At 34.0% G+C, this 25,927-nt stretch overlaps 1 protein-coding gene across 2 annotated transcripts in view; it reads right to left on the bottom strand.

The window, feature by feature from the left end:
- The window catches only part of LOC123672556 (organic cation transporter protein), a 32,729-nt gene extending 9,196 nt beyond the window's left edge, over positions 1-23,533 (bottom strand). The window contains exons 1-2 of one of the 2 annotated variants that reach the window (XM_045606697.1): positions 23,034-23,533; positions 3,426-3,609 (exon numbers count right to left, since the gene is read on the bottom strand). In XM_045606697.1, the coding sequence (XP_045462653.1) occupies positions 3,426-3,609; positions 23,034-23,407 (558 nt within the window). In that variant the 5' untranslated portion in view covers positions 23,408-23,533. Of the gene's footprint in view, positions 1-3,425; positions 3,610-20,473; positions 21,013-23,033 lie in introns of those variants that run through there. The other variant, XM_045606698.1, reaches the window with a different exon arrangement.
- Between the last annotated feature and the right edge of the window lie 2,394 nt (positions 23,534-25,927).

Here is a 25,927-nt window from a genome sequence, read left to right as displayed (position 1 = left end):
GCCTCGGGGAACACCTCCCTAGGCAATGTGTTCCAGAGCCTTGCTGTTCGTTGGATGAACGAGTCTTTGAAAAGAGATGTTCTGCAGGTCTCCAACGCGACCACAAAGGAGTGTGAAGACTGAACTTGACGGGTTAACCTCGAAGAGACTGCCAAAGGAGGAACGATTGTTGATATTTCAGAAGAGTATCGCCCATAAAAATATCTATAAAATAGAGACAGATCGCTAACTTTTCTACGGTGTTCCAAAGTGGTGAGCGAGTTTGTAAGCGAAGCATCACCGACGAGACGAATTGCCCTTTTTTGGACAAAATCCAGCAGTTTCAGAATATGTTTAGGTGCCGCACTGCAAACATGGGAACAGTATTCCAGGACATGTCGGATATGGGCCTTATAAATCACAAGTAGCTGACTGGGAGTGAAAAAGCTTCTAGCACGAAACAGAAAACCAAGTTTTTGGGATGCACTTTTGGCAATTGATCTCACGTGATCTTCCCAAGAAACGTTATTGCTGATAGTAATACCAAGCATCGAGATGGATGATTTCAAAGGCACAGTTACTCCTGACAAGCTTATGTTGGGCATACTGAGATCGGCCTTTCTAGAGAAAAGACATGCTTGTGTTTTGTCTGCATTGAAATCCACCAAGTTATTGGATCCCCATTCAAGAAATATTGCCAAGTCCATATTTATGGTATTAACATTTCTTCCTCGTTCGTTACTGATTTGGCGGGCTGGTATTGGAGCCCTAGAAGAGAAGGCGGTATGGAGGGTACTATCATCCGCAAAACTGTGTACTGGACATGAAGTTGCTCCCAACAGATCATTGAAGTGAAGTAGAAATAGTGTTGGTGCTAGAATTGATCCCTGCGGAACACCAGCATTTATGATTAGAGAGTCCAAATGATTGTCCAAAGTGTCGATAAAATCATGGACATTGTGTAGTCCTAATATCATGTAAGCACTGTTTCGATTACTCAAGAGCTAAAGATTGCACAAAAAACTGTTTGGAACCATTTGCATAAGGCTGGTCTCATGGACCGAATTTTCATCTGCGAATCGCTGCTGAATCGCAACAAAATCGACCCATTTTTGAAGCGGTTGGTGATGAAAAGTGCATCACTTACGACAACGTCAAGCGAAAGCGGTAGTGGTCGAAACGCGGTGAGTCGCCGGAAACGGTGGCCAAGCTAATATTGACTGCCAGGAAGATTTTGCTGTCTGTTTGGTGGGATTAGCAGGGAATTATCTACTATGAGCTGCTCCCCTACGGCACAACTGTTAACTCGGAACTGTACTGTCCACAATTGGACTGTCTGAAGGAAGCAATCGCCCAGAAGCGGTCAGCTTTGGCCAATAGGAGATGAATTGTGTTCCATCAGGACAACGCAGGCCACACACATAGATAATGACTCGCCAGAAGCTTCGGGAGCTTGGTTTAGAGGTTCTTATTCATCCACCTCACAGCCCGGGCCTAGCGCCAAGTGATTAGCATCTGTTCCTGTTCATGGCGAACAATTTTGCTGGTGAAAAATTCGCTTCAACAGAGACTTGTGAAAATCGATCTTCTCAATTTTTTGCCAATAGGGACGGGGGCTTCTATGAGAGAGGCATAATGATATTGCCTTCGAAATTGTAAATAGTTATCGAAAAAAACGGCGCATATTTGACCTAAATCGCATCGATAAAAGATTTTCTAATTCACCGCTATTTCCAAAGTAAATTAAACATATCTCAAAATCATTTTTGAAGACCAACGTCACAATAGCTGAAAATAAAACATGAACAAGACCAAGAAACAAACCAGTAGAATGTACGTATTTTTTTATCAACATACGAATGACGAATTTGGCAATTTCAAAAGGCAATTTTTGTTGGAGAAACAAAAGAAAATGATAACCGTCATTATGAATTGGTCTGGCAACTTATGGCACGTCAAACTTTGACAGACCTTCGTAAAAAAACTCATTGTTTAACAAATCCTACTCGATACGAGTATTTATGACTAATTTATACGGACTTATTGAAATTACAACAATCGTTCTATTTATTGATCAACATTATTCGAATACTGAGAATTTTTCCATCAGATAAATTGACTGTGGACATTTATCATGTGCAATACGTTTTCAGTTATGTTAACAGCATTCTCATAAATAACCTCTACATTGCAAGATTGAGATATTCAAGATCAGTCCGCTGACCAGATGACGCTTGTTTAGAATTGCTATGAAAGTAGCAAAGTTGTCATTTCAAGTGGATTACCTTCTAGGGTAATTCTGGTACATTATCATCAAGTCGTTTTGGGCTAAATTCGATTTACGAGCTGGTTATCAACGAGAAATATTTTATTGTGTTTTACCCCACAGTTTCGATTCATCATCTCCAATAATATAAAGGGAGTTTTTTTAGAGCTATAGAACTTTAAATTGCAATAAAACAACGATGGATTATTCGATTGACATGAATTTTATTTATCCGCAAGATAATCTTGTGGCATTACATTTTAAATATGATTTCTGGCATATGACCGCCACGGCTGGCTCGGATGTAGTCCAATCTGGACGTCCAATTTTCGATGACTTTTCCAACATTTGTGGCCGTATCTCGACAATAACACGGCGAATGTTGTCTTCCAAATGGTCAAGGGTTTGTGGCTTATCCGCATAGACCAATGACTCTACATAGCCCCACAGAAAGTAGTCTAGCTGTGTTAAATCACAAGATCTTGGAGGCCAATTCACAGGTCCAAAACGTGAAATTAGGCGGTCACCAAACGTGTCTTTCAATAAATCGATTGTGGCACGAGCTGTGTGACATGTTGCGCCGTCTTGTTGGAACCACAGCTCCTGGACATCATGGTTGTTCAATTCAGGAATGAAAAAGTTAGTAATCATGGCTCTATACCGATCACCATTGACTGTAACGTTCTGGCCATCATCGTTTTTGAAGAAGTACAGACCAATGATTCCACCAGCCCATAAAGCGCACCAAACAGTCAGTTTTTCTGGATGTAACGGTGTTTCGACATACACTTGAGAATTAGCTTCACTCCAAATGCGGCAGTTTTGGTTGTTGACGTAGCCATTCAACCAGAAGTGCGCTTCATCGCTAAACAAAATAAAATGGACGTAGTGCGCGATACGTATTCCGCACATAACCATTATTTTCGAAATAAAATTGCACTATTTGCAAGCGTTGTTCAGACGTGAGTCTATTCATGATGAATTGCCAAACCAAACTGAGAATAAATCACTTGACAGCTGTTAAATCGGTCGCCATCTCGAACAGTAATGCCAACTTAAAGTTATATATCTCGAAAAAAAACACCCGTTATTTAATCATACCTCGAAGGACCAGCAGGCCGATGGAAAAATGATCACCGGTTAATTTTTCGTATTTATTTAATTTTGTTTGTTATCTTACCTCTGTAGCAATCGATGTGTATGGCTGGTCTGTGAAATCATACTCCCACCCATTTTGACAGGACTTAACCGGCCAAGAAGGATCTGGTTTGAGTATGTCAATTTTTAATAATTCCTCGAAATTTACATCATACATGCGGCATTTATCGAATTCTTGTCCGTTGAAAGGTATCGCCAAAATTTTCCTGGAAATTAAAAAATGAAATTAGAACATTATTTTGTCACAAAATAAAAACATAGTAAATTTAAGGTACCTTTAAAATTACGTGAAATGCCAGAATGATAAATATATATCGAAAAATCAGAAATTGTGTCTGATGCACAAATTAGGGTCATTTTTTATGAAAGCCCCGGTCACATACGCAATGAAAATTTTGAAATTTCATCAAATATTCAAATGGAAAAAGCTTTAGATAAGTTGTAGTAGTACACGGTGTTTTGCAAAATTTCGCAATATGTTGAAATTTTTTAAATTTGTCTAATGCACATGAATACTCAGAATATTGTTTCCATCAGTCATCTGCAAGAGTTTTGGTCAATGTTGGGCCAAATTTAAATGTTTTAAAGAGATATGGTGGTTGATGGATAGGGTGGAAATATGGCAGATAAAATATTTGGAGGGATATTTGGGAAAGAAATTTGTTAACACTATTATCACTGTAGAAATAGACATTTTTGATTTCAGAAAATAAAAATTTATACTTATAGGTGTGTCATCAGCTTAAATTCCCAAGCTCAGGCCTTTTCATATTTTTTTTGGAATATTTACAATTATCATCATTTCGCTCATGCGTGAATGCACAGCTACTTCCAGTTATTCCTTGATATCCAAAAACTGTATAGAATTATCGTATGGAGATTGAAGAACCTCGAATTCCATCAAACTTTCAAGGAACCTGATATTCATTCACTGAATCACCAAATTATGTCCAAGTATAATTTGATGTTTCGATGATTCTTACTAATTATTCAATATAAATAATTACTAATTTCTTATTTAAAATTGAGAAGTTCAGATGACATCCTTGAGACAGAATGGAATCAATATTCCTCGACACAAAAAATCTGAATATGGATTAGTGTCAATGCAACTTGAATCTTCCCAGAATTTTGATGAGAGGTATTTGAATATTTGCGAAGATATTGAAACTGATAAAATTCAATCAATTTGATGCGATCAATAAAAAATTTAGTTAAGATTTTAAAAGTCATCAAAATGGCCCCTGGATATTCGTATTGATTACTTTGTTTTCTTACTATAATTACCAAAACAATAAAAATGAGAAGTTTGTTTGAAGTTCGTTTCTATAACCTGTATAACCATAGTTTATTCTAATTTATACCTGGTAAGATAGTTATCTGTTTCTTTTTTTCCCAGATTAAGTATACCTATGCGCATGCTTAGTACTTTCTTCTTCTTTCCATATCTTTTTCAGCGCTCGTTCCTCGAACGGAAATATCAAGGTTAGAGCATCAATACGGAATAACAATTAATACTAATGCCAAATTCCATGCATTTAGTTTTTATGTTTTCCGAGAAAATCCTTTAAGTGGATCGTGATACAGAATCTATCGTAACATAATTACAAAATTCCTTATGCCCATAGTTTAGTCATAAATTCCAAATATCTGTCACGGAAGTACCACAGAACTTGAAGTATGAACACTGGACATTCTCTAACCTTGAACAGTAGAAGTTATTCAAATATGGGTTGGAGTTACGGCATTCAGAAGAATCCTGTAATTTTGATATCCACTCTTTCTGTTGAAAATGAAATAACTTGGCTAGTTCTCCTTGAAAATTCTAAACAATAACCCCTCGTTATTTTCTTAATCATTCCTTTTCGTGATGTTCTGAATGTTTTTCATTATACGAAAAGCCTTAGTAATATATCGATTCCCGATATTCATGTTTTATTTATTGAGCTCATAAATTATTGATTGTCATCGAATGAGTTGTAAATTGAAACAAATATCTATTATTGTCTTGACAGATGCTTTATATTAGAAAGGTATAATTGTAGAATTTACATATCCATGATTTTTTAATGAGGATATTTCCAAAGCAAAAGTTTTACAGATATTATTATTATTATTATTGAATTCATACAAAAATTCATTTTGCATCTATCAAAATGAAAAATTTTGACTTTTTAAAAATATGTACAGGGTGGGCAAATTTCGATGTTTTAGCACTACAACTTTTAAACCGGAGGAGATAGACAAAATCTGATACCCAATTCTCGGTCTCTTTTTCTGAGAAACTAGCAAGGGTAGTATTCATTTTTGGCCACCTTCTTTTGTTTTCGAGTTATAAGCGAAAATTGGAAAAATGGCGATATCTCCGCTAATACTGATGATAGAGCTCTGAAATTAAAATATTATATAGGCACTTTTTTACGTAAAACCAAGTGGCGTGTTCGTATATTCAAAAGGGATTTTAATTACGAAGCTATGACCCGAAGTTATGTTTTTTCAAATGGGAACACTAGATTTTTGTGCCATTTTTTGAAAGCTTAATCTTTCCTGATTTCAAAAATAGATCACATCGTATGATTCGTATCAATATAAATAATAGAAATTGGTCAAAAACCTTTTTTCACCTAAGAGTCTCAATATTTCTATGGTTTCAACTGTTGATGAGCACAGATAAATCGAGCTTTCTATAACGAGAGCAGTGTCCTTCCATCAATCTGATTATTCTCTAGAAATTAGTAAATAGCATAGAAATAATCAGATTGACGGAAGGACACTGCTCTTGTTATAGATAACTCGATTTATCTGTGCTCATCAACAGTTGAAACCATAGAAATATTGAGACTCTTAGGTAAAAAAAGGTTTTTGACCATCTTCTGTTATTTATTTCAATACAAACCATACGATGTTATATATTTTTTAAATCAGGAAAAATTAAGCTTTCAAAAAATGGCACAAATATCTAGTGTTTCCATTTGAAAAACCATAACATTGGTTTATTAAAAACCCTTTTGAAAATTCGAACACGCCACTGGATTCTACGTGAAAAAGTGGCTGTATAATGTTTTAAATTCAGAGCTCTATCATCAGTATTAGCGGAGATATAAAGGTTTTTCGATATCGTCATTTTCCAATTTTCGCTTATAACTCGAAAACAAAAGAAGATGGCCAAAAATGAATACTCCCCTTGCTAGTTCCTCAGAAAAAGAGACCGAGAATTGGGTATCAGATTTTGTCTATCTCCTCCGGTTTGAAAGTTGTAGTGCTAAAACATCGAAATTTGACAAAACATAGAAAAATTGTACATAGAAAAAGTAAGCATTTAACACATCAGTTGTAATTTTTAACGATTATTAAGTTGCCGTTCTTGCTTTATAAAAATTTATGATTCAAAATACGTAGTGTCTAAATTGAGGTAATTTTATCACCCAATTTTTTATCAATAATTCAATTAATGAGGTGGCTGTATGGCAGGTGGCACCAACTTGTTGAAACCTAATATCTTATGGATTATTATCAGCAACAACAGAAAAAAATTCAACTGAATAATGTCGTCCATAAATTCTTCTTAATTTTCTGTCAGTATTCATAAATGATCACTGATTTTTATAAAACAATTTTACAATTTATAAACGTTGTGACGCGTGTATCTTTCTACGATCAAATGACATAACCTACTGCACACGAATGACATAAGAAATGTCAAAAAATAATTAACAATGTTGCCATTATAACCATTCAAATTTGAATCGTTCCTATTGGACAACCCTTTACCCATGTCAATAACGTGTTACTAAACATTCTTTGAGTCGTACACAAACCAAACTCAACTTGACATTGACTTTTTCATGGCCAACCGCCTATATATTGTGTGCTGAAATGAGGAACTGACCGCTCACTTCGTAAATCAACCTTCTCCAAAAATCAGACTTGCGTGTGTGATTTCGATAGTTGAGATAATTTTTTTCTCCTTCGAGTTGCAAGGAACGAGGCGACTTTTCTAGATAATGCTTGAATTGTTTTGCGCACATGTTGTATTGCTGGTTTAATGATTTCCTTGAACTCCTTTGTTTCGATTTATGTTTACAATGCTTCTTAGATCCCGAATGAGGTAGAGAATGTTGCAGGTTGAAATTCTATAATAACGATTAGATTCGAGATCGCCTGACCAAGTAGGGATAGGAATTTTTAAAATAAAGCAGTTTTTCTCAAATTTATCCTTACAGTTTTTTCTATAAAACTTTGGATTGTATTCAAATTCACGCTTAAAAAACTAACTCACATCATGAACATACAATTATTGTCTGGATTAAGGGATACATATATGAAGCACTTATTACCTATACAGGGTGATTCACCGGGATGTCCTAATAGACGTTTATGGAAAACTAATCATAATTTTGTGCTGAAAATTTGCATATTGGGTTTTGAGAAAATGATATTTCTCCCTAAAATATTTTCAGATCTTTACAATTTCCGGTTATACCGGAAACATACTACTACTTCCTTATTTCGATTGGCACACCCAGTATATATTGCATCATTAGATAGCTTTTTTGACGACAATTTCGGCAATATGCCATACCTTGGGTATAAACTCAACGGTTCATGAGTTATTGGGATTCTTATGAAAAAAATTGTGGCATTGAGGACTCACATTTTTTAAATTTTTCGGCAGACAAAGCTTTTTTCGAAAAAATTTGTCTCCTTTTCGATTCTGCATATACCAAGTATATGATTGCGATTTCGACCAAAAATGTACAGGGTGTTCATAAGAATATCATGAACTTGGACAACTCAAATTCATCAAAACTCAAGATTTTCCGATCAAAACCTATATTTTTCATTATTTCAGTCGATTCTAGGTCCAAAAATAGTGGGGCTTACTTGAGCAAATCCTATACCTAAAATGAATACTTTCAGAGTTATCGAGGAAAAACTTCAAAAATGATTCTTTGATGACAATTTCGGCAATATCCATACCTTGGGTGTAAACTCAACGGTTCATGAGTTATTGGGATTCTTATGAAAAAAAAATTGTGGCACTGAGGACTCACATTTTTTTGAATGAGTTATCAGGAAAAACTGCAAATGAGAAAAAAACGCAAATTATAACGTGTGGCGTAATCTGTGACTCCTACGGAAAACACAGAAAGAAGCTAAAATTCTATGTTTGGATAACAAAATTTGACATTTCCAGAATTGTAATGAATTATTCGTAATTGAAAATTGTATTGTATTGGTTTATGGATTTTTCAACAATCCCAACGAAAAAATAATTCATGAAAAATAAAATGTAAAAAATTAATTGTTCGAAAAAAGTGAGAAATTACGAGCAAAAGTTGATAGCATAATAAAATGAGGAACATTTAAATGTACTGGAAACAATGATATTATTATTCATAGAGTATATTATTATAATATCGAGTAAAAGTACATACAATCGCTTATAGTATATTTTATTCCATAACACAATTTTTCCTGAACGAAGGATAAACTTCATAATATTACACGTAATTTATTCAACAAATGGCGCAACTTGGACATTCAACAATTCGCAGAAATAAAATTTTAAACTCGATTGTGATTACCACTAATGCAACAGTGTTAAACATATAGGTCTATTACTGAAAATCGAAAAAAATAAGAAATTACGGATTTCCTTGTTAACGATTGGATCATTAAATAACGTTTAGCTATTGATATGTGTCGTGTGAAGTGAAGTTCAATGTTTCCCGTTATGATTCATGTCTTTCATAAATGCTAGTTATTACGTTTCAATCCGTTATTATTTCCCTCACCTGCCAAGTATTTCAATAATCTATTAATAGGACTTTGATAGAGTCAGATCCGTGAAATTGTTATGAATATTTATTTTCAATATTTAGCAATATTTTGTCATATAATATGGAAAACGAAAATGAGTGTTTCCTGAACAGATTGGTTCTATCTAGGGATTCACGGCTTGGCTTGATTTTCAAGCTACTTGGCTTGAGCTTCACTTGATTTCAAGTCAAGTAGTAGGTAGTTTTTCAATCTCAAGTCAAGTATTTATTCATCAAGTACTTGAATCATATCAAGCTACTTGATTTTTAGCAGTTTTATTGTGTAGTGTCACATCAATAAATAAATGATTAAATGAGAAGGAACCTTGCAAAAAACACTTTGATTTATTGAAATCATTGTATAAAAGAACCGAAAATATCAACTTTTTTGAAATAGAAACATAAATGAAATCACTATAAATCATAACAAAATGAAAAATAATAAAAAAATTAAGTTTCTTAATATTGAGAAACCTCCAGGCTTTGTGTGATTTCATAATTTTCCATCCAGGATCTAAGATACATGATGCATCTTATAGATTTGTCGCCTAACCTATTGTTATAAAAAAGTCTTTGGTTAACCTAACCTATTGTTATAAAAATGTCTTTGGCCATTTTGGCCAAGTTTGGAAAGATTTTTCTGAAACTACCAAAATCTACCAATAGATTTCATAGAAATGTGAGATAACTACTAATAAAGTCACACTGGCGAATGCTTCAGTCTCTCGGCGCTCGAGGAATCCCCTTATTCAGTCTTAGCACGCACGAGATTGCAGAAATATGTATAATCCGTTCAAGTCAAGTAGTTGGTTAAAATGTCAAGCTACTCGTACTTGGCTTGATGAATCCCTAGTTCTTATCATTTCTATCATGTCTGTAATTTTCAAATTTTTGATATGATGCAAAGATAAAAAATATGTCTTGGCCTTCCTTGAATCCCTAGAGATGAATAAATACTATAAATCCAAATGTCTCGCAAAAGACAAATATGTGTAGACAATTCAACACTTTCTGAGTTTTCTGAGAAAACCTTTTATTGCTGGTAATCACACAGTCCTTTGTTTAATTTTCAATTACACCTATAACAGTTGCTTTTTAGCAGTAAAAGAAATTAAGATTGAATACCCCTAAACTGATATAATGGGAAATTGGTTTAAAAGTGTTTTTTTTTGCACGAGTGCATGAGAAATTTTTCGTTTTTGAATTTCGGTAATTGTATTATCTAGATTTTTTAGTTATTACTCGATTTGTTTTGAAGACAAAAACATAATAATGTTGGAAATTCTCCCAATTAAATGGCGTTTGAAAAAAAAACGAAAATATAGTGAAATACTAAAAAAAGTCCATGACCTAATGTGAGCCCATTGTTTTTCTGAAAAATCGATGCTATTTATAAAATATGATAAAACGACCATAATTTTCTATTTTTACTCACCTATTTTCAGGTTTATACACGATAAGATAAAATGCTAAGTATTACCAGTACTCTCTAATTACTATGTGTTAATTTTGTAATTTCGTAAGTAGAAATTGACTCCATTATGTAGAGTGCTAGTTAGTTTGAAAAAAGTAAAAAAAAGTTACACTAATAGGTATAATGTTCATTTCCATTTGGAAGTCTGAAACTCATTTTGAATTCTGAGACATGCAACTTCTAAATGCGCAATGCGCCATCCCTGCATTTCACATCAAAATTTCTCTTAACGGCAATCAGCACATAAAGTATTTTCTTCCTGTAAAGTTTTTTTATTTTTCAATTATAAATTTTCAGATAGATTTCATTATAGAGATTGGACGACAAATTTTCATAATGAAAGTATTTACTTAGATAATTTGAATTTCCTAAGAAGTGACAGGAAATCAATATTTGATTTCAGACTCTAACATAAAGATATGCACCTACTTGAGAAGTGATCAACGATATTTACCTAGAAGTATATTGATATTTTCCATTGACGTCACGTCTTCACCTAAAAGAAGACAACAATATTACTTTTACCAACCTGTTAAGTTGGTAATTCCCCGTGTTCCACTTGTCGTTTATCTTTTTCTTCTCGATAACAGCATTCCGAGAGTTCAAAAAACTCTTGAAAGAAACGAAGACTCTTTTTCGTATTTTTCAACATTAAAAAAAAAATAATCGCCCTGTATATTTCACGTACAATTGATACGTCATATGATGTGAACTTGAAAGTGTAATCCTTTGAATTGGAATATCCATGCCAAATTTAAGTTGAATATCTTGAGACGGGAAGGTTCCTTTAGAAAAAAATTAAACTTCAACACCCTGTATCTCGAAAACAAAGAGTTTGCGGACCCATATTTATATCTTACTTTTTTCTTAATAGGATCTGAGGAATCTGTAATTTACGTTTGTACCTCAAATTTAGCAACATCCTGTATAAAGATGTGCTGCCAATAAAAAACTAAAAAAAATTATACGATAATCTATACAAAACCACATCGATTTCCGCGGTTACCCAGACAATCCGATAATATTACGCAAGAATGGAAATCAATATTGAAGCTAATAATTATTGTTATCCGAAGAGGGATAGATATAACACCTATTCGAGGTTATGCAGTCAAAAACCTTTCGATGTGATTAAAAATTCTAAATTATTGAAAATATAGATTGAATAATCAATGATGATATGAGCTCTCTAAATAATTCATTATTCGAATTTAGCGTTGAAAGTTTGCTGGTATGCAAAATTTTCCTATAATATATGAATTCTATAATCTATTATCTGCGATCTTACTCATGTTTATTCTCCTACTCAATGTTTTTTTATTGGAGGTGCATTTGTTTATAAAATAGAATAGAAGAACGATTAGATTCAAATTTATGGAATCTATCATTCCTAATGAATAATATCGGAATTCGATACATAAAACATCCACGAAGAAAAAAATATTATATTATATTATTTGGGAAATAAGATTCAGGAAAACCTTGTAAAAGGAATCAAATCATATAATGCTTTTTTTATCTCTATAACAAAGGGATTTCCAGTAGGAATGATACAAATTCAAATATTTATCATGACAACACTGCATATTATTTTTTGGCGTTTCTTATGTCATTTGTATTTAGTTGAGTATCTTCTGAAATTTATCTCAGTATTCACAAATAGCACTGTTTTTGATGAAACAATTCAACGATTTCTTAACGTTGTTAATGCTTGTATCTTTCCATGATTCAATGGCATAACATACTAAACATGCATGACATAAGGAAAGTCAAAAATAATACACAGCGTTGCTGTAATGATACAACATTATAAATACAGCCTTAAAAACATAGGTATGTACCTACCATCTAGAATAAATAAAGGGTGTTTTTTTAGAGCTATAGAACTGTAAATAGCAATAAAACAACGATGGATTATTCGATTGACATGAATTTTATTTATCCGCAAGATAATCTTGTGGCATTACATTTTGAATATGATTTCTGGCATATGACCGCCACGGCTGGCTCGGATGTAGTCCAATCTGGACGTCCAATTTTCGATGACTTTTTCCTACATTTGTGGCCGTATATCGGCAATAACACGTCGAATGTTGTCTTCCAAATGGTCAAGGGTTTGTGGCTTATCCGCATAGACCAATGACTTGACCTAGCCCCACAGAAAGTAGTCTAGCGGTGTTAAATCACAAGATCTTGGAGGCCAATTCACAGGTCCAAAACGTGAAATTAGGCGGTCACCAAACGTGTCTTTCAATAAATCAATTGTGGCACGAGCTGTGTGACATGTTGCGCCGTCTTGTTGGAACCACAGCTCCTGGACATCATGGTTGTTCAATTCAGGAATGAAAAAGTTAGTAATCATGGCTCTATACCGATCACCATTGACTGTAACGTTCTGGACATCATCGTTTTTGAAGAAGTACGGACCAATGATTCCACCAGCCCATAAAGCGCACCAAACAGTCAGTTTTTCTGGATGTAACGGTGTTTCGACATACACTTGAGGATTAGCTTTACTCCAAATGCGGCAGTTTTGTTTGTTGACGTAGCCATTCAACCAGAAGTGCGCTTTATCGCTAAACAAAATAAAATGGACGTAGTGCGCGATACGTATTCCGCACAGAACCATTATTTTCGAAATGAAATTGCACTATTTGCAAGCGTTGTTCAGGCGTGAGTCTATTCATGATAAATTGCCAAACCAAACTCAGAATAAATCACTTGACAGCTATTAAATCGGTTGCCATCTTGAACAGTAATGCCAACTTAAAGTTATATACCTCGAAAAAAACACCCTTTACATGAAATTGAGGATTCGAACTGATATTCGAATATTTTTTTCATTATTTTTTATAAACCGCTATTTTCAATTATGTTTTCAATTCGAGTATAATTCATTTCAGACCTCACGTTTTTAAGAAAGCGAAAACAAATCACCTTCATAATAAATTTTTCATTGAGCACCGATATTTGAACAAAAAATCGATCAATGTATTTTTTCTAACTTCGACTCACTTTCTTATACAGTAACAATATAACAAAACAACGATTAACATTGCGAAATCGTTACAATATCAGATACGCATCACAAAAAAATCCAACCTTCGTTCGAAAATTTGATTCGTCGATTGAAATTGCCCAATTTCATTCAGATGCGTTGAATATGTAGTTTTTCTACATGGTCGAGTATAAAAGCAAAACTATTCATGCATGCAATAAATGCATATTAGTAAACGAAATCAATCGGTGTTATTGGATTTCTAACCATGTATTCACCTGGTATATTCCGATTTTCATTAACAGCAGATCAGTGAAATTAAAATATACGAATGTCAATGATTTTAAGGTAAATAAAAAGAGCAGGGACGTATTTCAACACCTGCTCTCGATTGTGTCACAACGATTTTAGGATGATTGACGAAATATTTAGGATGTCATGTTTTATAATTTATATTGATATATAATTATTATAATTATGATTTCCAATATCCGTTGTTGAAAGCATGGGACATTTTTCAGATTAACGATTCAGAGAAAGGATAAAAATGAATAAATCACTAACGTCAAGTCATGAGATTTTTGAGTGCTTGTTCATTTATGCGCCAATTGCATCTCTGGAGACCACAAACTGTATGTACATTGCGTACAACTCTGCTTTCGCCGTTTTTTTTCCCGAAATTCAAGGCTTTATTTTAAAAACTGGTCATATATTCATGATTCAAAGTATTGTCCATCGCTGGCCACTTCTTTCTCTCATCTTTTGGGGCAGCGTACGAATCCCACGTTGAAAAAACTGATCATCTTTTTAAGCAATCCACGAATCGATCCAATTTTTTACTTCTTCATAAAACCGGAAGTGCTGGTCAGCGAGACCGTGTGCCATTGATCGAAACAAGTGATAGTCCGAGGTAGCAACGTGTGGAGAATACGGCGGGTGGGGTAGGATTTCCCATTTCAACGTTTCTATGTATGTCTTGACCACTTTCGCAACATGGGGTCAAGCATTGTCATGCTGTAAAATCACTTCATCATGTCTTTCGTTTTATTGCGGCCGTTTTTCTTTCAATGCTCGGCTCAAGCGCATTAATTGCGTTCGATAACCATGAATATTCGGTTTGGCCGTCGAAGTGGAAGCATGACCGGGATATCCCCATGATTTTCTGCGCTTGGGATTATCATAATGAAACCATTTTTCGTCTCCTGTCACAATGCAATTCACAAATCCCTTTTGTCTTTACCTTGCAAGCAACTTTTTATAAACAAACAAACGCCGTTCAACATCTCTCGGCTTCAACTCTTACGGCACCCAATTTCCTTGTTTCTGAATCATTTCCATGACTCTCAGGCGTTTTGAAAAGGCTTGTTGCGTCACTCCCAATGATCATGCCAATTCTTGTTGCGTTTGACACGGGTCTTCATCAAGTAATGCCTCCAATTCTGCATCTTCGAGAACCTTATCTCTACCACTGCCATGCATGTCTTCGACGTCAAAATCACCGTTTTTGAAGCGTTGAAACCACTCTCGGCACGTTCTTTCACTAATAGCGGCCTCACCATAGGTATTCGAGAGCATTCGATGAGCCTCAGCCTCAAATTTTTTCATATGAAAGCAGAAAATTAAAACCTCTTGCAAATGACGAGAATTTGGCTTGTAAGCTGACATGTTTAATCGGGAATAACTCTATGATGCAGACACAAATCGACTAATATTTCGAAGGCGTTTACAAATACCTAAACTTAATGTATGACATCTACGATCTATTCATTTCGATTACCATTTACCGTTACAGGCCATCTAACGCAAAACGGCGGAAGCAAAGTTGTACACTTAATAATAAAGTCTTTATTTTTGGTTATTGGAGGTTAAAGGACGCTACATTTGTTGCTGTTTGAAAAATGATTGAAAACGAGTTTCGTGTATTGATAAAACCCTGCTCTAAAAGAAGGATTGTTTAGAAAAAATGTGTTTGAACTGGTCAAGACCAAGAATTTTTGAGTAAAGTGTAAGGTGGTAATGTGGTCTCCAATGGTGCGATCTTCAAACAGAAGTTGGTGATAACATCTACCCATTAATCGAAGTTCCTCCCTGGATTCAACCGAGAAAGAAAAAATTTGAGTAAACGACCTCTGCCAGTTTAAACTGTCAACGCTTCACTGGTTTCAGTGAGAAACAATTGTATTTCATGAATTATTTATTGATGATTAAGCTTATTGATTTTATCGATCAAAAGGATGTTGTTCATTCCAATTAACGGCAAACTGTAATTAGAGCATGTCGGCATAAGATCTAAAAATATACAGTTTCAATCGATGCTTATCCCAAAGTAGGCATACAGATTATTATTCTGTGGAATATGGTTGTTATTGAAGGAATTAAAAGTTTGATCCCATAATAGGCCGTTTGACAAATTTTTCGAATCCACTCAAATGATTCATTGATGTTAATTGAGCAGGAAAAGCACATATTTTCAATTCGCATAAATTTATTGCAAATTTATTGGTTCTACTTATTAGGCCAATTGAAAAGTCCCCGGTCTGATGCACAGATGGCGGTGCAAGTATTAATTCCATATGATTTTTAATTAATACCAACCTTCAAACGATACGTGTAAAAATTTGACAGCAGTCCGACCATTAGTTCGTGAGAGATTGCGTTGTGAGTGTAGCTACTTTTGTTATTTGAAAAAAGATGGAAGAAAAAGAATTTCGTGTGCTGATAAAATATTGCTTTTTGAAGGGAAAATACAGTTGAATCAAAATCTTTGCTTGATGAGGAGTTTCCGGAGGATGCACCAACCTTCATTGATTGTTATGCTAAGTTTACACTTGGTGAAATGAGCACCGAAGACGGTGAACTCAGTGGACGCCCAAATGAGGCCGTCACCGACGAAAAAATCAAAAAAGTTCACAAAATGACTTTGAATGAGATAGCAGACATTGTGACGATATCATCTGAACGTGTACATCATTATCATTCATGAATATTAGTACATGAGAAAGCTGTGTGCAAAATGGGTGCCGCTCGAGCTCACAATCGATCAAAAGCAACAACGTGTCAATGATTCTGAGCAGTGTTTGAAGCTGTTTAAGTGCAATAAACCTTGAATTTTGCGTCAATATGTGACAATGGATGAAACATGGCTCCATCATTTCACTTCGGGGTCCAATCGACAGTCAGCTGAGTGGACTGCACACAATGAACCGAATCCAAAGCGATAAAAAACACAAATGTCAACTGGCAAGGTTATGGCATCAGGATTCTGGGATGCGCAAGGTATAATATTCATTGATTAACTCCAAAAGGGCCAGACCATCAACAGCGATTATTATATAGCGTTATTAGATCGTTTGAAGGATGAAATCTTTCGAAAACGGCCCCATTTGACGAAAAAAAAAGCTGTTTCATCAAGACAATGCGCCGTGTCACAAATCAATGAAAACAATGGCAAAATTGCATGAATTGGACTTCGAATTGCTTCTGCATCCACCGTATTTGTCAGATGTGGCCCCCAGCGACTTTTTCCTATTTTCAGACCTCAAAAGAATGCTCGCTTGAAAGAAATTTAGCGCCAATGAAGAAGTAATCGCCGAAACTGAGGCCTATTTCGAAGCGAAAGACAAATCGTTCTTCAAAAATGGTATCGAAAAGTTGTAAGATCGCTATAATCGCTGTATCGCCCTCGAAGGCAACTATGTTGAATAATAAAATCGAATTTTCCAAAAAAAAATGTGTTTTACTATGGTAGACCGGGGACTTTTCAATTGACCTGTTATTTCTTCTGATACGAAAATTAAGAAGACTTTCAGCATCAGATGTTGACTTGTCAACCATTAGCCATAGTGTAGAACAATAAAATTATTAGTACTCAATGAAAATCAATCAATTATTCACGACAATAAAGGTACTAGTATGTTAAACCATTCATTGAAATGTTTCATACCAATAAACTTTGATCGTTGGCTATAATTCGTGGTTATTCATTCAACACGTATAAGCAAATGATGTGTAGCTAAATATAAATTGTATTAATTCCAAATGATCGCTTTCGAGTATTGAAATTCATAATGGAATAGGTCATATATTGCAATTTGAGATTATATTGCATATTTGTCAGTTGAAGATGAAATCCTGATCATATCCACCAAAATTCTACTATTACATACTATATACATATTGTAAGGTGTAATGAATAGCTTGAACAAACTTTTCAAACATTGTACTCTGTGATAAACGCCGTTTATTTCAGATAAAATGCTACTTGAAAAGAAAAGAAAAATAAGTACAATTTCCAATAGAGTAATAATATCATACGATATTAACTATTTATCTGGTTAATGTATCAGCAATGAGCAAACTGCCATCGACATAACCATTGTAAGACAGAAGGTCTCCATGCCATTACGTAGGAATCATAATCAAAAGTAACCCAAGGAGAATGTATGTCATCAAGGGAGAATAGCGATATACCGGTTTCACCCTCATTAGGGATTATCAGTACCGAACTCTACCCAAGATGACAAACAAACAAAATAGCAGGTACCTTATTGAATTTATTTATTAAAATGCTACTTATTTTGCAAAAATTGAGATTTTACACAAAACCGATCGTTTACTTAGTTCACCAAAAAAAAAAAATAGGTAAATCGGAGAAAAGCAGAAGAGCGTAAAACGAGATCTAAATTTGGAAAAAACCTAATTTCCAAAAACATTCAATTCGATTTGAATAGCACTTTAAATGTCAAAAAAGTGATGATTCACACACTTCTGGAAAATTTGAACAGTTTGATTTAACCAATTCGCAATTGTTCTTTATCATCGTATCACAAATCAATTATTGCAGTACTTGCACTGTAACATTGTATGAATAAAAATTCTTTTCTTTGGCGATAAGACTTCTTATGATAACATTTTTCATATAGGCTTCATAACAATGTACAGCCTGTTGTTTCTATCTAGTGCACATTATTTTCTTATTTATGTATATGAATGAAAATTTTATTCATTTCTGTTGTGATATGATTCCTTCAGATGAAATTTTTCGAAACTCTACACAAGGCCAGGTAAAGACTGTATTACTTATTTCACATTATTTCTTATATTTGTTGATCCCTCTGAATTTACTCAATCCTGTGTTAATTACCTACCAACTAAAATAAATATAGCAAATTTTGTTTTGTCTGGATATTTCCAGTTTGAGTCGTATCAAATAAGCTGAAATAAATATATGGATTATTTTTGCTATTGTTATTCAACACAATGCTAATATCTGATTTAATCCTTAAAACACTGAACTATTCAATTCTGGATATAACCAGTTATTTTTTTCAGTGAACCAATATTTACCAGAGGTTTTTCTCTCCCAATTTCATTATTTAATTCAATTCAAAATACAGATATTTTACTTTGAATAACGTTGATTTCAGTTTCTAAAGAAAATAAATCTTGGTCAAATATTTAACGTATCAGAGGATTTCAGAACTGAAGAATCTTTCCACTTTTCGGTAACTATGGTATAAAAAATGTTATGATGTAATTGATGTAAATATTCAAAGACTTAATTGACATTACATGATATTCTCTTTTATATTTTCTGGAGTAGGGTAATCTCTTAAGCCCATCACCATAATCAATTTAGCAAATACTTATACAATTATAGGATTATACGATATTTCAACGGAAAATTAGCTCCTAGCTTATATTATTCATGAAAACTTGTCAATAAGTTTATAATAAACTAGGTCGAAATCATTGCAAATTTGGCATTATAATAAATTGTAGTATATTATTTCGGTTTTAACACAAGATAAAAAGCATAATAAATATTCATTTGAAATATGTTTGAGCCGATTTGAATTTACAAAAACTTTGAAACCATTAGAGTTAGCATTTTGTAGACAAAATATCGCATTCAGTATTATCACAGCAACATATAAATATTCTCAATTTTATAAGTAGGTATGTGTTATCTGCCGAAAAGTTTCAATTCCTTGACTTTTCATCTTTAAAATTCATAGATCGAGTTTTTGATTTGGAGATTCGCATTCCTTACACCAGACTTCATCGAATCAGAAGAACTTTAATATAGCAATTTAGAGTTATGACAAAACACTCTGTATTTCATACAGGGTTGAAGATCTGCTTCCTTCGGCATTCCAATGATAAATCAATTTCATTCAGGTTCAACTAATTAAATTCAATCTTGGTTGATGCAACATCTAACCCTGAATTTGTGTATGAGAATGAATGACAGGACCGTATTGAAAATATTGAATACTGGGTGAAGATTGGTGAATTAACTAGCAAAAAAAAAAAAGGAATTTATTGTGATATATAAAAAGGGCAATGAGAAGACCGAATACAGATTATTTTTTGCTGATAAGGCATCCAAGAACTATTTTATAAACTCATATACCAATAATTCACAGAAATCGTGAAAATGTAAAAACTAACACTCATATATATCTAATAAGTTTTGAGAATTAAATTTTTTTTCTTTTGGATGAAACAATGAATTTTGTCATTAAAGGATAGTATTTTTGAACGAATGACTAGATGATAAATCTAACGATGAATAAGAGTAAAATTTCGATAGAATTGTTTATGTTGCTTATATTGAATTAAAAGTAATTAAAAATGACATTTGAAAGTTAATAATTTCTCGAATTCTATTCAAACTTGAACTGAACTTAAAAGGGAAAAAACCTTACACTTGATTTCTTCATTTTTATTAACGTTTTACGATGTTTCTTATAAATTCTTTTCAGTAGACTCACCTTTGTTCTGAAGTCAGATTGGCAAGTTCAGGCACCCAACACCAATGTGCGTCCGGTATAATCGTAAGAAAAATCTGCGTAAAATACACGAAAGCCATACTGAACGCGAATGGTATCATCATCAAAAAAAGAATCTTCTGATAAACTCCAAACTCTCCAACTAAACGTAAAAAATTGTCAAACTCGAACGTCTTGGCATCATCGTTTTTCTTCAAAGTTTCCTCAATTTTTTTCGTGCAACCGTTGTGGTTTTCGGTGTCTACGAAACCCTGGTTCGCATTCCCCAAAGGAGAGGGTTCGAAGGGCATGTTTAGGGTGCTTTCTGCCCCTCCCGATTGGGTCTGAACAGCATCATCTTGGGGAGGCATTTAGCCTAAAAAAAATCTTGAATATTGAAGCACTTTGAAGCACACGATTACGCGCTGAGTTAGGCTGATTGTTTTTGATGTTATTACCGACCGATTCTGAATTCGACTGGTGGAATCTTTGAACTTATAATTGAGCTCTCTATCCACGAACATAGCCGCTAATCATTTAGTCATGAGGTCTGTATTTGTATAATTTTGAGTTGAGAATGACTTCGACGCATTGTTTGCGAATCCGTGGACACGATAACTGTAGAAGGAAAAGCCTAGAAAATCCGACTAGGAGTTCCGCGAATAATACCGTTCCAAATTTAGTTTTCATGATAATTTCAAAACTACGAATGTGGATTTTGTATGCTAAGGGTTTTTCAATAAGAATTGTACAATTTTAAATTGTTATAATGGCAACGCTTTGTATTATTTTTGACGTTTCTTATGTCATTTATGTCCAGTACGTTATGCCGTTTGATCATGGAGATATACACGCTCCAACAATGTAAAAATTGTTAAATTTTTTTATTGAAACTGGTGATCATTTGTGAATACTGAGAGAAATTAAAAAAAAAATTATTTCCATTATTCTGTTTATCGACTCACTATTTGTCGTTGAAACACAATTTTCTATACACAATTCAAGTGTATCAGTTTTTTGAGAAAACTAAAACCTATTTATTTCATAGCATAGTATTGGAAGAAGAGTATAAGAAGAAATTTTGGAAACGAAGTCTTTCAATTTCTACATATTTCCAGCTGTCAAAAAAAGATTGATTGATCTTCTAATCATATCGAGATTGTCTCTTACATCTGCGCAAGCTTTTTCTACGCTATCCCGCAACTGCTTCAATGAATTGAGTGCTTTCGAAGGCGTATATCTTATCTTTCAAATAACCTCACAGAAAATAATCGAGAGGTGTTAGATCCGGTGACCTTGATGGCCATGCCTCAGGCCATCCTATCCATAGGTTTAGATTGTTGTTATTCAGGTATGGGTTTAACTTCTCAGAATACCATTATTTTGAATGTGAATACCTCTTATATTTAATCGATCTAGCTATGGGGCGGAAGTAAATTATAGAAAATTTTTACTATTAATATTCCTTCAAATATATGCGAGTCTATAGTTATACACATTCTTGAATATTTACTCATCAGTAAACAGAATACGAGAATTCGTTCATCTCCATCTCCTGGTTTCAATTTTCCAAAATTTTTCGATACTTCTCTTCCAATACAACATTATAAATTGAAATATAATAAAGGTTTGAGTTTTCTCAAAAATTTGATCGTTAATACTTATTTTTGTTTAAATAAATACACTTTAATACACTTTTAAATAACAGTTCACATTTTTTGAGGTGGCAAGATATTTTCTTTAAAATTCAATTTCTAATTCCAAAATACATAATTTACAGTTTGATTGTGCATAGGTGATTCTAATAATTAATATTTTATGCAGCCTGGTACAACACTCAGAAAGTGCTGAGGGTTTTAGAATAAAGAAAAGTTGAACAGAACGCAAAAAATACAGAATCTAACTGATAACATCAAATAGTATCACGAATGAAAAATGAAATAAAAACAGGACCGTATTTCAAAAAAGTTACACAAAACATATATTCTTTCATTTGCTTCTTTTTTGAAAATACTGTGCCATTCAAAGTAAAAACTAAATTCATTTTGTATTTCATCATGACAATAACAACATTCCTCTTAAACGTATAAAAAATATAGATTTCGAAGTCTAAAAGAAAAAACTCAATAATTTGAATACTGTCCTGAAAATATTAAAATTACATGAATCGCTTTGAAGGGTTGTATGGAAGGAGCAAACCCACAAAATTTAAACAAAATCGGACTGCTGATTTCCAAGTTATAAGGTTATCAGAAATTTAGGCCAACTTTCATAAATCACCCTGTATCTCCGAAACTAACAGTCTTAGGATACACAACAAGCTATTTTTCTGAAAGGCCTAGATGATCTACATTCATCACTAAGCTATGTCCAACCGCTGATCTAACACCCTGTATAATTCATTTATTTTATTATATCTTTAATTTTTCGAATTTTACGATTACTAGGAGAGCACTTAAAAACCTAACCTAACCTAAACATCCTCCAATTCCCTAAATTTTTATCTACGTTTTACGCCGTTTCAACAACAATGTAATATAAATTCTATCCAGTGGAGACTCACCTTTGTTCTGCAGTTAAGTTAGCAAGCTCAGGCACCCAACACCAATGTCCGTCCGGTATAACAGTAATAAAAATCTGCGTGAAATAAACGAACGCGACACTGCACGCGAAGGGTATCATCATCAAAAAAAGGATCTTCTGATAAATCCCAAACTCGCCGATGAACGGCAAAAGATCGTCAAATTCGAACGGTTTGGCATCGTCGCTTTTCTCCGAAGTTTCCTCGATTTTCTTCGAGCCATCATTGTTGTTTTCGGTGTCTACGAAACCCTGGTTCGCAAATGCTAAAGGGGAGGGTTTGGAGGGAGGTTGTTCCATGGTGTTTTCCCCCTCCCCGGCAGTTTGCTGCCTGATGGCTTTTTCTTGGGGCGGCATTTTTCGCTAACGAAAAATTTCCTCGATATCGTTTGGCACTTAGAAGCAAGCGTTTTTCTCTCGTCAGGCTAACCCTTAGCAGGCAATTCCCGACCGATTCTGAATTCGACTGGAGGATGCGTTCAAGTCTTGGAGGTTTTTATAGTTGGTGCACCGGTTGTAAGGACAAACTCTCCTTCCATCGGCAGGTTTGGTAGCCGATGGTGTTTGACGTACACGTCGAAGACGCTGTTGTTCGTTGCGAACGGTGTACTTGAACCTGAAAGTGAAATTGCTGGTGCTGTCTCTGTGTTTTGTTTCGTGCACCAATTAGACGAGTCAATATGTGGTTTTTTACAGGGAAGTTTTGGGGTTGTTTTGATTTTTTCGTGTTATATGGTTTTTGGGGTGCTGAATTTGAATCTGAGGTTTGTCAACAAAATTTCGTGACGGAACATTGAAACAAATGCGAAAAAGATATAATTTTTCAAGTTTCGGTGGTTTTTTGCATATTATTAGAAAAATATCAATTTTTCGTGAATAACCTTCCTCAATGAAAATAAAGTATATAAAATTTCCTACAAATTTCTTCCTTAAAGTTTTTTCGTTAGATAAACCGTTCTGGCTCAAACGATAGTTGAAAATTGACGTATTTAACTGTCTCTGCAAAAACTTACTTTTTGGGTTAGTTTTGATTTCTTCGATTTCATATGTTTTTGGGGTTCTGAATTTGAGGTTTTCCACCAAAATTTCGTAGCGGAAAATTGAAAAACCTGCAAAAAAATGGTAAAATGGTAACTTTTTTTAACTTAATTTAACTTTCTTTAAAAAAACCACTTTTTGGGTTAGTTTTGATTTCTTCGATTTTATATGTATTTTGGGGTGCTGAATCTTAATCTGATGTTTTCCACCAAAATTTCGTTACGAAACATTGGAAAGAATGCGAAAAAAGTTGAAAAAATTTCAGATTTTGGTGGTTTATTGCATATAACTCGGAAAATATTAATTTTTCGTGAATAACCTTTCCATACAAAACCAAAGTAAATAAAATGTCCTACAATTTTTTCTTATGAATGTTTTTTGTCTAATAAACCGTTCTCGCTCAAACGAAAGTTGAGTTGAAATGTTGAAAATTGGCGTATTTCATCTGTCTTTACAAAAATCCACTTATTTCACATTAAAACTTCAATTTGTTATCATTAATGGCTCGTCTCAATAATTTTTTCTTCTAATACAATTCAGATGGGTTCAAAGTTCAAACTATAAAGCTCTCATCGTTAGTTTAGAATAAAGTAATTTCGAAATCACTTTTTGAAATTCAGTTTATTTCTTTATATTGATTTCAAACCATGAAGAAATAATATCCACTATTGTAAAGGGTGTTTTTTTTAGAGCTATAGAACTTTAAATTGCAATAAAACAACGATGGATTATTCGATTGACATGAATTTTATTTATCCGCAAGATAATCTTGTGGCATTACAATTTAAATATGATTTCTGGCATATGACCGCCACGGCTGGCTCGGATGTAGTCCAATCTAGACGTCCAATTTTCGATGACTTTTTCCAACATTTGTGGCCGTATATCGGCAATAACACGGCGAATGTTGTCTTCCAAATGGTCAAGGGTTTGTGGCTTATCCGCATAGACCAATGACTTTACATAGCCCCACAGAAAGTAGTCTAGCGGTGTTAAATCACAAGATCTTGGAGGCCCATTCACAGGTCCAAAACGTAAAATTAGGCGGTCACCGAACGTTTCTTTCAATAAATCGATTGTGGTACGAGCTGTGTGACATGTTGCGCCGTCTTGTTGGAACCACAGCTCATGGACATAATGGTTGTTCAATTCAGGAATGAAAAAGTTTGTAATCATGGCTCTATACCGATCACTATTGACTGTAACGTTCTGGCCATTATCGTTTTTGAAGAAGTACGGACCAATGATTCCACCAGCCCATAAAGCGCACCAAACAGTCAGTTTTTCTGGATGTAACGGTGTTTCGACATACACTTGAGGATTAGTTTCACTCCAACTGCGGCAGTTTTGTTTGTTGACGTAGCCATTCAACCAGAAGTGCGCTTCATCGCTAAAAAAAATAAAATGGACGTAGTGCGCGATACGTATTTCGCACAGAACCATTATTTTCGAAATAAAATTGCACTATTTGCAAGCGTTGTTCAGGCGTGAGTCTATTCATGATGAATTGCCAAACCAAACTGAGAATAAATCACTTGACAACTGTTAAATCGGTCGCCATCTCGAACAGTAATGCCAACTTGAAGTTATATTCCTCGAAAAGAAATACCCGTTAGTTTAGAAAAAAGCATTTTCGAAATCACTTTTTGAAATGCAGTTTATTTCTTTATATTGATTTCAATGAATAAATTGAGGAAATAATATAATCGTAGTGTTCATACAAAATCTTATGTTATTCGTGTCACCAGAACCAAAGGAATTTCAAGAAGAAAAAAAACAAAATATTTCAGATACGAATGTGTGGAAAATTTTAGTGTAAATGACAGAAGATAAATACAA

The sequence above is a fragment of the Harmonia axyridis genome, chromosome 2 (assembly GCF_914767665.1).
Source record: "Harmonia axyridis chromosome 2, icHarAxyr1.1, whole genome shotgun sequence".
Classification (NCBI taxonomy): Eukaryota; Metazoa; Arthropoda; class Insecta; order Coleoptera; family Coccinellidae; genus Harmonia; species Harmonia axyridis.
The sequence above is the reverse complement of the archived record's forward strand: the minus strand, read 5'-3'. Positions and strand labels throughout refer to the sequence as shown.